General features: G+C 39.5%; 1 protein-coding gene across 6 annotated transcripts in view; it reads left to right on the top strand.

Moving 5' to 3' along the window:
• The window catches only part of KCNQ5 (potassium voltage-gated channel subfamily Q member 5), a 300,316-nt gene that overhangs the window by 247,620 nt on the left and 35,793 nt on the right, over nt 1–16,903 (top strand). For all 6 annotated transcript variants that reach the window (XM_062571068.1, XM_062571072.1, XM_062571070.1 and 3 more), the window contains exons 4-7: nt 3,054–3,229; nt 3,674–3,799; nt 11,608–11,718; nt 13,517–13,612. In XM_062571068.1, coding sequence (XP_062427052.1) covers nt 3,054–3,229; nt 3,674–3,799; nt 11,608–11,718; nt 13,517–13,612 — 509 coding nt within the window. The remainder of the gene's footprint in view (nt 1–3,053; nt 3,230–3,673; nt 3,800–11,607; nt 11,719–13,516; nt 13,613–16,903) is intronic.

Raw genomic sequence — 16,903 nt, 5'->3', positions numbered from 1 at the left:
TAACTTATTCAGAAGCAACTTTAAACTGGTGCAAGCTTTCCTTTGGATTCTTTGATTTCTTTCCAAGAGAGCTTTATTTTGATTTATCTTACACCTGTTCCTGGCAAGTTAAACCACACTGAAATAATTGCCCGCCTGTCTTCCCTAGCTTCGAGGAAAGCAAAGCCAAGGAGGGCTGCGGCAGGAAGGGACAGGACTGTGCTGTCAGAGCACCTGGAATGGGAAGGAATAAGGGAAGGGGCAAGTCACCATTTTTTGTTTTTTGTTTTTTGTTTTTTTTAAAAAAAAAAAAAAAAGAAAAAAGAAAAGAAAAGAAAAAGAAAAGAAAAAGTCACACAGGGTGTTTGAGGAGAACCAAAAAAGAATCAAAAGGGCTAAGACCATCAATAGGAACTTTAATCATTTCTGGACCAAACTCCTAATGTTTGGGTGATCTTACACCTTTTTAAGTCCCAAGTCTGATCAGCAGGAGTGCACACTGTTTTTCTGAATGTGTCTGTGTTGCTGATTAGCCAGTCACCACCCGCTGAAAATAGCTTTGCATTGCTGCTCTGATCGGAAGAGGGGGGACAAGCCAAATGGTCTTTGTGTTAGCAACCAGGGATATTCTTTCTTCAGCTCAGTCCATGTTGCTCACAGCTATCTGGCACACTCTGTGTGAGGTTCAGCTCCAGATAAACACCCCTAAATTTAGAAGTTTGCCTGTAGGTGTCTACATATGTGATATGTGCCCGTACTTCCGGTATGGCCGGTCAGGACTTAGGGCTTAGCGCAGCTGAGTAAATAGAGGTGCCCACGGTTACATGATACACCCTGGTCTTCAGCTACTTCTCCTGAAGGGCACAGGCTCCCAGGTCTGTTAGCATATCTGCCAGCCCTGGTGGATGTCTCAGATACCTTAGGCCATCTCAGATGGCACTGTACAAATGCAGGCAACTGAATCAAGCCATGTGCTATATCAAGCCTAGAGAGTAAGCCAGCTGAGCAGCCAGCGGGAGTCTTCCTGAGGTGTAGCAGCACCACATTTGGTTGACTTGACTTGATCTACTTGTGCTGTACAGGGTGTCTCGACACCTGGTTCACATGTGGACGCCTAAGTTTAAATGTCTTAATACAGAATTGAATCCCACCTCGTGTCTTTTTCTGATCTCCAGTGGAACTGGTGACATCTTTAACGTCTCCTGATTGGTTGTGTTATTTCTGGATTCCTACGCAGAACCCAACAAACGTTCTGCCTCCTATGCCGGAGAGAGATTTCTTCTGTTTCACTTTGTGGACCCATGGCTGTGGGAGCTGCAAGGCACTGGTCACTTTGCATCTAGAAGCAAATCTAGCTTTGTAGTAGCCAACTACATAGTAGCCAGCTATGAGCCATCTGTATAGTAGCCAAAGGTATTTTAAAATGTCAGAACATAAAACAGATGGAAGGTCAATCTAGCCTAATATACTGTGTCTGACAGTGGCACTAGCCAATAATGAAGAGTTCGGGAAGCCTGTAACAACAGGACAACCATACAGCTGTATTTCTCCACAATATTCTTTCAACGAACAATGATCTCTTTACCTTGGGACTCCCTGAGCCAGAAATGGAGTCTTTGCATTAATTAATTCTGAATTAAATTTTCTTTTGTGAGTTTGTCCAGTTGGTTTTAAACCACTTAGACTTTTAGCATCTTGTGACAAGGATTTCCGCAGGTTAACATGACACTCATTGAAGTACAAGTGATGCACCCTTAATAATATAGTAAGAGGGCAAAGCTGTCCATAGGTGAGTTCAGAGGAAGCCATGATGTTTGCAAGCAAGGATATTTGGACCTCAGCTTAACCGAGTGGCTAAACAGAATGAAACAAGGCTATTTCCTACTGTATTGGAACATACTAGGGAAACAGCGTCCTGCTTGTAGGTACAACAGGTCTCTCTCACTGCTCGTTTGTGTGGACCTATTAACCTACTGGGGCAGTCCACATTTTTAGGAACTTCTCTTCGAGCAAAATGAGGAGCATTCCTACTCATCACAAGAGCAGCAAAACTCACGCTGGCATGAACTTGCTTTCAGGAAGTTCTCCACTGGCAAATGTGGGTTTAGAATATACTTGCATATAAACATAAAAAACCCCACAAAATCCCAAGAATTAACCCAGATATTTCTTATGAAGACTCTCTAGACTTTGAAAGAAGGTCAGGAAATTAGTGATGAGGTGATAAGGAGGTTGTTCAGGCCTTTTCCACTTTCTGTATACCAGTATATCTGCCCCAGTAGTCATAAAAGATTATTATGTTCATGGGCCATCACTCTGTTTCTTTTTCTCATCTCTCTTTAAATGCTATTGTGACTTAGAAGGCAGTTGACAGATCAGTTCATGCAGAACATTCAGACTCGCAGTTTGAAGCTATGACCTGAAGAAATAAATCCTAACACTTGTTGGACTGCAGAGAGCTTTCCAGGCTGCCAGCAAGAAGAATGCTTCTGAGTATCCAGCACTATATTTTTCCTTTCCAGGAAATGGTACCTAAGAGGAGTTCTGTCCAGAAACTCATTACTACATGCCTGAACCATATAGTGTTTGTTCTTGTAGGAAATTAATGTGTGCTTTTGTAAGTCCAAATGCTTCTACTGGACTCTTGTCACTAAGGCAGCTTTGTTTCTTCTTACCTTTCTTTCCTTTCTTCTTTTTTTTTTCTTTTTTTCCATTTCATAGGAAAGGTGCTATGAGGAAAGATGTGAAGGGGAAACATTCTAGTCCATCTACTGATTTGTACAGTTTGATACATAAGACTTCAAAATTCCTAGATGAGACATGACAGATTCATCAATATTGCTCCTCTTATCCATACCTTTTTAAAATCACTGCCCCTATTCCCAACCTGGAGGCTCCTGAGGCAGTTTTAAACACCAGTCCTGACCTCTAACTCAACCAGGATTCCCAGTGCCTTGGATTCATGCCTGCTGCAGGAGGAGTCTCTTCTTTGTTGCCTCATTCAGCTCATGTACATATATGTGTTAATAATTGGTACATGGACATTAATGTTTTCTGTAATATATTTCTTTCAGACATCATTGTTCTCATCGCTTCAATAGCAGTTGTTTCTGCAAAAACTCAGGGTAACATTTTTGCAACATCAGCACTGAGAAGTCTTCGTTTCCTACAGATCCTTCGTATGGTGCGCATGGACCGAAGAGGAGGCACTTGGAAATTGTTAGGTTCAGTAGTTTATGCACATAGCAAGGTATGTAATCCTAGCTGCTGGGTTTGGTTGACATCTTCACAAGATTCAACAAGAGTCTAAGGAAACAAATGGTTAGCATTTTTGAGTAGAATATGTAAAATTTCCTGAAGTAACGCCCATTATAACAGACATTAACACCGATATGTCAGGCCATGTTAAACATTAACAGTTTTTAAAATACACTGAAAATGTTGGTCTTGATATGCTGCTGTAATTATAGATACATTTGTGAGTTGGTAGAGTGTCAACTCTATAGGAGTAGATTTTAGTATATCGACTGTATAGGAGTAGATTTGGTCTATTTTTAGAGAAAATTTGCATCAGTAGGGAAGCATTTGACTTTTAACTGCTCAGAGTATATAGATCTTTTAAGTGTGTCTTCCTTAAAATGGCATTCTGTTAAGTCTTTTAGATGGATATTGATCTCTGATTTCTTTTATCTAGGAATTAATCACAGCCTGGTACATAGGATTTTTAGTACTCATCTTTTCATCTTTCCTGGTTTATCTGGTGGAAAAGGATGCAAACAACCAGTTCTCTACGTATGCAGATGCTCTCTGGTGGGGCACAGTAAGTATAGAAAAACAATTCACATTGGTTAGCCAATATGCTACAATGCCTTTCACCTACTGTTCATCTTAACTTAGCAAGCTGTTCAGCAAATTGTTTTCTCTAGCAGAAAACTGGACTGAGAAGTTCCTTCCTCCAGCTATTCATTTGCACATCCATATTTCATTTTTGCCCATCATACAGAGTAGCTGTTTATGAGTTTCTGCTGCAGACCAGATCATTGAACCTCCATGAGGTCCATGATTTTGACCTAGATTCTTTTAATAATACAATTCATAATATGATCCCACAAAGAACTGCCTTGATCCAAGTGAGAGGGCTGTAAGGTGCAGTGCAGGAGGAGGAACAAGCATCAGGAAAGAGACAGAAAATTCTTAATGCGGTTTTACAGTGAAAGAAAATGTATAATCAAACTACATCGTCAGAGTGATGTTGATTCTCCCGCCCCTGTACCTTGAGCACAAAAAACAAGAATAAATACTCCCACTCTGGTTCAGCAATGTTCTCCAACCACTTTTACAGGTGTACAGCCCAAATTTAGTTGACTATTTAAGCTCATGATTAACTTTTAAATCAATTGCATTTACTTCATTCAAGTCTGTGAGATCTAAGCACATGCCTGATTGCTTTTTTGAAAGGAAGAGGATTATATGGATGCTTACGCATTGAAATGAGTTAGGCTTTAAGTGAACAATGAAGAACTAGGTGCAACTGGTTTCTCATATGTCATAATGTGTAGTTTTTTTGTTTCCATGGGAATAAAAATGCCCTGTAGTAAGCTAGACCCTTGTCCCATGCTGCACTATGTGGCACTCACTTAGGCAGCTCGAGAAATCTGCCCCAGCAAAGCCTGTTGCAGAGCTATTGCCAGGTGGCATAAAACTGCTTTTCTTCCCCCCGCTCTGATGCAGCAGAACCAACACCGTGAGCTCTTGCAATGTGTGGGGAGTGAAGTGATGCCTGCGAAATCGTTAATGCTGACACAACCCAGAGCACTCATTAGTTTTTCTGGGATAAGTGCAAGAGCCGAACCAGCTTTTGCCACCACTTCTCAGAAGTGAGATGTAGAAATGAAGCTTTCTCACCTCAGACCTCTGCTGACAAGACTTTGCCTGGACTTAGGAGCATTCACAGATTCAGACCATGTGAAGAGGGACTGTGCAAAAGCATTTCCCAAAATGCTTTGAATCCTCAAGAAATACTTCTAATGTGTTTTGTTTGTATTTTGGGCAAAGATCATTTCCTACTATTAGAACTTGTTCATATGAAATTTGTTCAGCTAAGGATTAATAATTTGTGACTTGTCTTCCCTTGAGAGTGTTTTTGATTTATCAGTAATAATTGGGAGCTTAGAAAAGCCAGGCCAGCTAGCTCTTATTGCACATCTAGAAAAATACAGAAATATTTTTCCTGAAGCTTGTTGCTGTAGAGCATCAAGGCAGACCTGTAATAAAATATGTATTTTTATCCTGCAATCCAAATGCATGAGATTCAAATTGGCTTAAACCATCAGAGCAGGTTTTCCCCTCAGTTACACCACTGCAATTTATTTTGTGATATAACTGATAGTAGGACTGGACTTGTCCAGGAGGAGCTTCACTTCCCTTAAAAAAGCGGAGGTCCATCCAGGTTTGGGCTAAACCTTTTGGCCAGTCTGCATGGCCGTCATTGCATAGCTGGTGGCTTGGGACCCCGTGGACGGGGCACTGGCTCAGGCAGCCCGAGGACGCGCTCTTTGGCCTCTCTATTCCCCAAGGAAACACCCTTTCCTCCCTGCAAAGCCCTGCAACACGGGGAGTTTGGGCCAGGTGCAGGATTGGGCTCCCCTGCGAGCCGGAGGCAGTGGGGAGACACGTACGCACGAGGAACGGCGAAGTCACGGGAAGTCCAGACCTCGCTCCAGGCTCGTGTCAGAGCCAAGTCCTTCTCCCTGAGCAGATCTAGCTGTAGAAATGAGATCTTTGTTTGATAATTTGCTTCTCCGCTCCCTGCTGTCTGCTGGTTTTTAAGGAAAAACCCTGCTAAGAAATAATCGCTGTATAAAATGGGGCTTAAAATATTTTGTATACTTTGAAGTGAAAATGTATGACTCATAGGTCAGATAAGTTGTGCAAACTGAGAAAATAGGAATCTTTTCTTGACATCAACAGGAAAAACAACAAATTGTAATCAAAAACCTGAAAACAATATGTATTGTACATTTTTTATATTTTTTCTTCTTTTCCCCAGTGTGTGACATGAATACATTTAAATTCTTAATGTGCTTGAGTGCACAAAGTCACTGAAAGTCAGTATTCTTCCTTACCTGTTATCTTTGCCATTTTAATAACAGTATTTTTTTGTATAATATGTAAAACAGTATGTGGGAAATGCTTAACGTGCCTCTTAGTCATGATTGTTTTTACTGCCAGGGTAACCCACATACAGATTTTGAAAAGGTCGGATTGTATGGCATTCTAGGGGAAATCAATGCTTAGTCTCATTGATTTGTTTATTTGCAAAAGTTGCTCTAACTTAAATCATAGAGTATCTACCAAATCCCAGACTGAATTCTGTGAAATTTCTGAGAAAAAGCAATACATTGAAGTCAGTCGTAAATAGCCATCTTAAATTCCATGCTTTTACAAACAGTTATGCCTCTCTTATAAGACCAAACCTAGCATGCAGTATTTAACCTTTTCATTAATTCACATTATTTGAGGGCCATGTTTTGCTATGGTCATTTCACAGTCTCTGGTTTTGAAGCCCATAGTTTTACACTGAAACTAGAGGCAGAATATGGTATACTAATTTGCATATGAATACCGTACTGTGTTTGCAATTACACATTGTACTGTGCAACCTGCAGTTTCAACATCATGTTAATGTTGCTATTGGGTATATTCTAATGGCTGGAGTCCTCCAGTGCTGCTCAACACAGCTTAAAGTGTTATGAAGAGTCCAAGTTCAGAATTTATTTAGGTAGGGAAGCTAAATTCATTTAATAGAATGAAGTAAGCAAACTATATGCAAACAAAAAGTCCATTCAAAGACTTAAGTTTTTCATAATCAAGGTATGCTTGATTTTCTGAGACCTGTTAGATTAGCTAGGACTGAGTGTGTCTATAGCAACATTCAGTTTGTACATTAATTAGTTCTACCTGAAAATGTCGTTTAGACTCCTGTCTGTCTGACACATTTGATATGATTTTTCTTAAAATGTGACCATTTTCTAGTAGTATCCAGCATTTACAATTGGATGAAGAATGGCTGTGGCACTCCATGGTGACCTGTAAATGAACAAAACTTACAATGATTAGTATTACTACGGTTATTAGCTCAAATGAATTAATAGTGATGTTATATATCCCATTTAATGTGATGATAGTAGGAGCAAACTTAGTATTTTCAGTTAATTAATGTCAGGTAAAGATTCCAAAGGTAAGTACTGCTAACAGAACATTCAATACATCAGAAAAAAATATTGGAGTATCCTGGGTCCTATCTCGTCTGATTGGAGGCAATTAGGTTATATAATCTCACTCATTATTATATTATCTCACTTACTATTAGCATATTTATTAGCTCTAGCAATGAGATATAATGTAAGGACAGCACTGTCTTTGTGATTTTTGAGTCTAGCTAGGTGACACTGCCTTTCTTGGCTGATTTGTCCAGACAACTCATTTACAGAAGCAGCCCAAATAGAGCATTTTGCATCTGATATGAAAGACAGGAGTCCTCTAACCCACATAACTATGTAGGAGTTAGCCATGGGATTCAGTTACTTAAACACAGGCATATAGCACCATGGAAGATCAGCTGGACTTCCAACCGACTGGAGAGCTGCATCATCCTGCCACTGGTCCCTACTGAGATGCCCTAGGGCGTCTCAGATGGCACTCGAAATCTATTTTGAGACTAGCCACAGTGAAGTTGTAGGTTTTAGGATAGGATGAGTTAACTGCTGGAGGAATCTCCCTCTCCCTTTTGCAAGTCTGGATGACCAGGCCAGGCTAAAACCTAAGCACTGAAATGCTTCAAGTTAGGCGAGATGAGTTCTAGCCAAAGAAACTCCAGCAGTTGCTTTCAACTTGTCAAGGTGTCCCATTGCTGGCCTAGCCTAGGGAGCTTCGGTAGACGTGACAGGTAGACCGTGGTGCTGTCAGGCCTACAGCAGACACTGACAGAGAGCTACGGGATGCTTGAGCCATGCATCAGGGTGTTTCTCTGGTTAACCAGGGAAAGCACCCTGCTACACCAGTCGCCCTGGCCATGGAAGCTGGCTTCCCTGGCGTGGTGTGGTCAGAAGAGCAGGTTTGTTTTGTTGTCCTGATTTAGGCTGTGACAATCAGAGACATGGCTGCCCAGCAGGTATACTCAGAAAGACATGACTTTCACACTTTAGTATCGCTTTTCCCATTTCTAAATCCTCCTTTTCACTACCTTCCTTTTTGCCACCCCAGTCTCCTTCCAGATAAACAACCTGCCCCTAATTACTTTTTTCTTTGTTTGTCCCAGTTTTGCTACATCTATACCCAGCTTTTATATTTCTGATACTTGACTGTATATGGTATTACTGGTGCGGTTGCCTAGGTGCTGTTGGCCTTTCAAGATTGTACTCCCATAAAGGTCCCCAATATTCCTTTCCAATTATTTTTGAACTTTGGCCATTTCTCCCTTAGCCACCTGTGAGATCCAGCCATCCCTCATAACTATCCCCATGCTATCGGTAACTTTTGTCAGCTTCTCACATTATCTGTCACATCTGGCAATTTCTCAAGTTGCCATGGTCTCATGTCCAGCAGTTTTCCACATTCAGTTAGCTTACCCCCAGGGTTATGCCAATCAAGGCCTAGTCAGTGGCTTAGTCATTTGTCTGCAGCCCTAACAAAGACGATGAGGTTTATTCCTGAACCAGACCTTGAAGATGAGTGAGAAAATGCTTTCTTGGTTGTGGACCAGAGAAATATAAAGGGAAAATCAAATCCATTTGTCTAGTCTTGAGTAAGATGATATGGCACAATGCTGACAGCTGTATGCCTACATGAAGACTATCTAGTCTACTTGGATAAAATAGCTCAAAGTAAGCAGGGACCCAGTGATATTCTTACTCAAATCTTATTCAGATCAGTCTTGATACTATCAAGTCTTCAAGATCTAAAAAGAATGGGGAAAGAAAAGCTTTAATATGGTCATTATCTTTGTGGAAATATTACAAAGATATAGTTTATGTGGCTCTTGTTTCTGGATCGGTCTCGGATGTCAAACTCCAAAGGCTCAATTTTATCTGAAGTTTCTTCAGAAGGCTGGTAGGTGGTAATATCATTAATATGCAGATGACACTTAGTTCTGTTTCCTTCTTGTCAACTCAAGCAGGAGGTATCTCTGTACTTTGCAGCATCTGGCGGAGATAGGGAGCTGGATGGAAGCCAGGGAACTGGGCTCGTTCCAGACCTTCGAACTGCTTCACAGTGATCAGCCTGGAAATGAGTTTTGAGGAACTTTTATTCAGGGATTCATTTATTCAGATGCTTCATTACTCTGTAGGTCTTAATAGCTTCAAACTGTTCTGCACTTCCCTATAATGAGAAGAGCTGGGAATACCCTGTACTGAAGACAAAAGAAAACCAAATCAAATGCTTTTGTCAGGTCAAGAGTGTGGTTACATGAGCTCACCTCTGCCAAAGAAAAGGGAGATGCATTCCCATGTTCCTTCCTTATTGCCCAGTCTCAGCAACACGTTTCCTCTGACTACCTTGTGCAGGCTCTAGTGCTTGTTAGATAGCTCCGTGAGTACATTCAGCTCACAAAAACAACAGAAATGAACAACACAAAAACGTGGATAATTCTTACCTGTTTACCAGGCTACACTGGCTCTCTGAAGGATCATGCAAAAGCCAGGAAAAGGAGGTAGGGCAGGGAAGCAGAGAGGAGTGAGGAGAGAGAGTGACAGCTGATGTGGCAGCAAGAAGCTAGTTGGCTCAGGTGCCTTGGAGCCACCAAAAATGGCCTTTATTACAGGTGAGAGCTGTGATGCCTCCAGGCTAACATTGCTAAACTTGAGACTTGTCAGCCACTTGAAATTGCAGCTACAACCTTAATTCAGCTGATTCTCTTTCAGTCACTATGGTGTTCTCAGGATAAATTCCACCCACAGTTTGTTCCCAACAATGCGAATAATTAAAGGCACTGTTTAATATCTACAAGGCCCTAAACAGTTGAAATCTGATTACCTCAAAAAGACTTTCCTTCTTTTGTCCTGTGGTGACCCCTGCATTAAATAGAATTACTTTGGCCATCTTTGCTAGGAATTAATTCTGAGGAAGCTGGAAGCAAAGTATTGTCTTAGAAGGCATTTTTCTGAAGAATTAATTTCTGCCAGAATATTTGCTGAGCCTGAACTTGCCCACATTTGGTACATTATGTAAAATAATTCTCTTTGCCTAAGTTCTCCACAAATAACAGGCCCTGGAATCCTTGGCATTTGGCCTATTGTTGTCTATCTTTGTCTTTTAGCGTTGTGTGCTGCATCTGGGCGTGCGCCATTCGGCGTTCCAGCCGGACTTCAGAAATCCACAGCTCAGTGTCTGTGCTCGTGCTGCTTGCTTGAGGCATGGGGATTTGAACGCCCCAAGAAGAAAGTACAGAGAAGTGAATTTCTCCTGCTGGACCACTCCCAGAGTGTGGGACTGCCACACTTTTCAAGCCACAAGGCACACAACTTGTCTGGAGGGCATTTTCTTGGGTTGGTGAAGCCCCCCAGCCACGTGCAAACATGAAGCCGTAATCATATGGTTTGTTTTGCCTTTGAGATTTGCTCAATTTAACCACAATCAGGCAATGTAATCCCAGTGGCATTTGGATTATGTGCAGCACTTCTATGTGGCTCAAGTAATTGTTGATAACAACAGGTCTCTTTTTCTGGAGAGCCACCCTACCTGTACTGAATTCAGCCATAATCTCTAATGTTGCTGTACCACAGTGGTGCTCTACATTTGAAAAATCTATATGCTACATGCCTTTGGTTACACTCTCCACCTGAGAAGGAGTGATGCAGGGATTACAGGTGCCCTCCTGTTTCCTTTTGACCCGTCTCCACACACATCTGAGCTAATATTGTCCAGTAGCCTGAAATCCCTTCTGGTGCTGGGTAGTTTTCTTTGCATCTTCATGGCAGCGGTGGTATAGGTATGTCTGACTTTGTCATAAGGAAGAGGAAGGGACCAGGAACTTCTTAAGGTTCCTTTCAGCTTTTGATTGTGGTCTTTCTGTTTCAGAAGATGATCTAGCTCAAACTCTTGCAATGAGGTTCTAGAAAATGCAGCTCCTCTTGCAATTCCATTGACTTTATCTTGTCTGTGAACTACAACATCCTTTTAGTCCTATTATATTTCCGCAGTATGATCTTTGTAAAATATCATGTTTATGTAGTTGTGCAAATACCTACAGTTTATTGTATGTTTTTACTGAAAATAGGTGGAACACCTTTACATGTACTGAAAAGGACATTTTTTCTGCTTAGACTTCGAGATCACAGACCATCTGCTTTATTATTTTTAAAATTTATTTATTGGTTTTTGGGGTATTTATCTCATATTTATTATTTATCTCAGTTTTATTCAGTTACAGACAGTATTGAGTCTTCATAGAAAAATGTACTCTTATCAATATATATTTCTTTTCTTTTAGAAACAATTTTGTATATTTCATGTGTTGTGGTGAATGATTACTTAGTGGAAATGGTGTTTCATGCAATGATGTATTTTATCTCTAGCTAATCTATCACGGACTTCAGTAATCCATGATGTTCATTCATTTGTTTTTAGATCACCTTGACAACCATTGGCTATGGAGACAAAACTCCTCTTACTTGGCTTGGAAGGTTGCTCTCTGCAGGATTTGCTCTCCTTGGCATTTCTTTCTTTGCACTCCCTGCTGTGAGTATCCTTACAACATTTGTAAAACTTCATAGAAACCTTAGTAGTTCCTACTGCTGTTATGAAGGAGGCTGTCCACATGAAGAGCAACTGTTTAATGCTTTTTTCTCTCTGACAACACTGGTGAAGTCCAAATGAAAGGACTGAAGCTGTTGCTGTCATTGCCTGACATTTTGTGAGGCTGGCAAGAACAAATCCTAAATTAGATAGTATAAGGATGTATACTTAAGGATATAATGTAAGGATGAAATTCCTTTCTTTTCTTGTGAATTGTTACTCATGTATTACTGCTTTCCTTTTAGTATTTTGAAATAATTCAACTGATACGTTTTTCTGAATTAGATTATACTGAAAAAGGTGGAATATTTCTAGCGTGTTCTCTGGTCTGACCATGTTCAGGCTACTAATTTACAGCAGCAGAAGGCATTAAATCAAGAAAAATTTAGCATAGTTGAATGCAAAAATGCAATTATTGTTTTCTGTGGATTATAATAAATAGACATGACAGTTTATTTTTAGTACTTTTATTAATATTAAAGAGACTTTAATGCAAATAGGAATCATCTAATGACTAAGCTCCAGAAATAACATTTAATTTTTGTGAGTGTAATATCCAACTGTGAAAGACTGAATTTCCTTTCTTTTTTTTAAGTGAGTATTGAAAAAGCATGATATCAGAAATGACATTTCTATTTTGTTGTATTACGTCAAGCACAATACATGTGGAAAATCAGTATTTTAATACTGAGATTCATTATCTATAGATCATTATAAAATGTATGTTGGAATAATACGTTTGTTTTGAACCATATAGACAAACCAACATTAGAAGTCAGCATTTGCCAACAGTACTGAATCACCTAGAATACTATATTCATTTCTTACTCTAAGTACAGGGATTATTTTAGTATCTCTGACATATCACAATGTATTATAATTATAATACATTACCTATTTGTGAATCTTGACATTTAATGGCAGCTACTGTAATTAATTCTCTTTGTTACCTAGTCACCACTAACAGGAAAGGTAGTCTTAGCAGAACTACTAGGGAGTAAATGTACTGAATATGTGAAAATAAATAACTTTGCTTATTAGAGATGTCAGAACTTTCATTTCTCATGTCTTATCTATATACAGGTATTCATTTTCCTAACATACACTTCTGTGTTGAATCAGTTCATAAAAAAAAAAAAAAGAGATGTGTAAATTTTTTGTGCATTTCTAATTTTACTTTATCCTGACTAACAGTCAAGTGGAAGTATTCTTGCTTATAATGCAGACATGTCCAGGAGAAGTATTACACTCCTTGCAAGCTGAGGGAAACATTTTCAGCCTTTGGATCTATCAGCAGGAGTCCAGTTTTTCTGACATATTCAATGATAAAGAAAAGCCAAAAGGGGAGAGGTTTCATTGTCAGCTTTTTTCATAGCCTGTAAATCAACAAGGGTGATAATTTGGGTGGGAGTGAGAGGAAATGGTCTTAACCTGTTAAGCAAAGTGTATTCTAACTTTTCTAAAGGCAAAAGCAAAAACACTGAGCACCAGCATCGCGTAGCACAAATCCAAGCGATGGTTAGGATAAGCTGCCAGTGGTAGCACCACAGATGGGTTCACTTTAGTAGGGAGTCTCCTTGCTGGCTATGAACAGGCCCTCCTTCTAAGCCCTGTACTGTAATAAATGTGTTTTCTGAGGTAATTGTATCAAACATCATCTTCACAAAGCCTTTGCAATTGATTATGGGCGTGGGTTGAAAATACTACCTGCATAATGATAAGATGGTGTATTGTATTGCAGGGCATCCTTGGCTCAGGATTTGCATTAAAAGTGCAGGAACAGCATCGTCAGAAACACTTTGAGAAAAGAAGGAATCCGGCTGCCAGTTTAATTCAGGTAAATATGAAATCAATGAAAAGATAATAGCAGGTGATTTAAAGTACATGTTGGAGCAAATTTTATCATTTCAGGTTGGAAAGTTTTGGGGGAATAATGTTTAATGGATTGAATAGTTTCATGAAATAACTTTGTTCAGCAATTGGCATATGTTTTTATAATTCCATATACAGCACTTCTGTATGTGATTCATGAGTCCCATCCATGCTGAAGAGACCGAGTAGAGGATGTCAGCTGCATGTCTTCTTGCTTGCTGCAGTTAGAAAATTACTTGCAAATACAGAATTGAACCCTAGACAACCTACCAACAACGGACAGCAGAGCACTCTTGCCTATATTACATTACTTTTCACTACTAGAGTGTTGAGAGTGCTCTACTGAGTGATACACTCGGTGAAAATGAGGTGTCCTGTACAGAGAATTGCTTTCAAACGTTCAAATCAAAAGGTAGAAACACATTTTGGACTCTAGCAATTCTGAAATGTCTGAAACTGTCTGAAATAATTTCAGGTAAATATTGACAAAATGGTGGAGGTCAACATTTTAGAAAAAAAAAAAAGTAAAAGTAACATGATATTTGCTAGTTTAAACTAGCTACTTTAAACAGCTAGTTTAAACAGCTACTTTGTAGCAATTTGTTTTCCTTAACTTGCAGTCATAGAATTCCATCTTGAGGTTAAAGTTTAGTGGACAGAGAAATCAGATACAATAGATCTAAGCTTTGACAGATAGTTTATTTTATTACCATGTGGCAGTCCAACCAAAGTATTTGTAAAACAGCCTGCTAAATAGATTAAGAGTAGCAGCTGACCGAGTAATCTCAAAAAATGAATCTAGTAGGAAGAAGCATCAGGAACTGAAGACATTTGTGGTGGGATCCCAGGAGTGTGAAGGGTGAAGGTTGTTCAACATATTCATTAATGATCTTGAAATTAATGTGAAATTGTTGCTGGAAATATTTGCTGATGGCGGAAGGCCTGGCAAAGTGTTAAAGAGAAGGTGGGGATTTGGGAATCCAAGAGTGGTCTGGAAGGATCAGGCCTGAAGGATTCCAATCAAGTGACTTAGTATACCACATACAAAACTGTAGATCAAGGAACAGTGAATTCTGGCTATCAATACAAGGCTATATCCTAATTATATCCTAATATTAGTGACTCTGGAAAAGATTTGACCAACGATGAGAAAGATAGAGGAGAAGGAGTAAGGTGAGGGGAAGGATCAAGTGCTTCATAGAAGTCCCCAGCATGTTACTCTGACAAGTCTTATTACTGTCCTTAGATAAGGAACCGGAAGTGCAGTAAGTAGAAAGCGGCTCGTATTACCGCTGTGCATGGTGATGCTGGTACAGAAATGCTACATATCAACTCAGCAGCCACGCTTTGTAAATGAGGCTGGATAACTGGAGAAAGAAAAGGAAACAATTCGAAAAAATGAGCCCAGGACTGGAGAACTTCATGTTCAGAAGCACTGGACTTCATGTTCTGAAATGCAGGATGAGTCTGAACTGCATATCATAACATACTGTATCAGTGCCCAAGTATTTTTAAAGGGGCTATTGTGGGTATTGGCAAGAAGCTACCATAGAAATAAGTACACTGTAGTTTATCAGGATAGCAACTATTTTCTGATCATTTACTCTGTAGAATTACTCCACGTTAACTTCTGTTGCCATAGATCAACTGTTTGCCAGAGCCTATACCTAGCTTAAAGATAGCTAAGGTATCACTGTAGAATACCGAACTGTGTAACACAGACATACTTTTCTCAGTTTGTTTAGGTCATAAGAAATATTTAGTGTGAATATTATTTGAACATAAAAGTCCAGAGAGAAAATACTGGAAACTTCAGGACTACTTAATGTAGCAGATGGAAACAAAAAATATCTCTGGTTATAAGCCAAAATCAAACAGTTTTGTATTAAAAATAAGGCACAGTGAGAATGATTAACCAGTGGAACAGCTTAAAAAGTGGCGTATTCTTCATCTGCTGCTGAAGACTAGATGTGTTCCTGCAGGCATTTCTGAGGTGTTAGACTCAATAGCAGAACACCTGGGTGAAATGTAATGGCTGGCAGTATACAAGAAGCCAGACTAACTCACTTAGCTCTTCATTCTGGCCTGAAACATCCTGCATAACATGGTAATACATTTGATATTTCTTCATTTTATTGCAAGTTCAATGATAGCAACAGAATCTGCCTGTTTGCAGCTGAGCAATTTTTAAACCTATTGTCAGTTCAAGGAGTCTAACTTTCTGAAGTACATTGGGGTTTAGAACTAGTTTAGAATGGGGACAATACCGAGACTACTTTGGCTTTTTTATGCATATATATATATTTAATGTTAAACATTGCTAAATGAGAACTGGATTTTTTTTCTCTTTATACAAATATAAAACACTAGATAGAGTAAAAAAATGGAGAATCAGGCCTAAGATTTCCATTCTTTCATGCAGGATAATACCACAAATATCAGAGCAAAGGGCCTGGAGAGCCCTTTCAAGAAGTGCTTAACCAAGATCACCCTTTGACGTCTGTTGGATTTAGCCCCACTGAAGTTTGTGGTTGATACTTGCCAAAGTCTGTTCCTATACAGCAGGCCAGTGTGTTATGGGAAGAAAGGGAGAAAGGCAAGATAGCTAAGAAAATTTAAAAGGTGTCAGCACAGATACTTAGCTAGTACATAATAATATAGTTATGCTGACATCAGGGAAACTGTACCAGTTTGTTGAACTGAAGATACATCACTATCTACATGCAGTTATAAAGCTAAATGGTGAAATCTAAATTCAATACTCTACTTTGGTATTCAGTGCTCTACTTTGGTCTCTCACCTTTGAAATTATTTATTTCACAGTTTTAAACATTCCACAATGTTTCAAACCACAGAGAATATTTCACTTCTCTTCTAAATGCTTTTTGTCTGGTTTTCAGTATCATTTACAGAATGTATTACAACACTTTACCTCAAACTGCAAGTGTTTGTGGGTTTCCCTGACGAGATTTTCACAAATAAATCACTGCATTGCTTATTGAGCACCTTTATAGGCTGAATATCTTTCAGGACTTCCACCAAGCTCGTAACTCTTACTCTACCATGTTATGATTCAGAAAAGTTTTGCTAGGTTTTCACTGCTAGCAATATTTACTTAGACAGTGTGATAGGTCGCATCCAGTCTGAGCAAAATCGGCTCTCTCCATAATCAGTGCGGTGGCATTGTCACTTCATGTTCTTGGTTCCTTTGTGCTTTTCTATTGTTTCCCCATACTAGGCTACTTGGCGGTTTTAT

Source organism: Rhea pennata, chromosome 3 (genome assembly GCF_028389875.1).
Source record: "Rhea pennata isolate bPtePen1 chromosome 3, bPtePen1.pri, whole genome shotgun sequence".
In the NCBI taxonomy this organism is placed as follows: Eukaryota; Metazoa; Chordata; class Aves; order Rheiformes; family Rheidae; genus Rhea; species Rhea pennata.
Note: the sequence above shows the minus strand (reverse complement) of the source record. Positions and strands in the feature narration are given on the sequence as shown.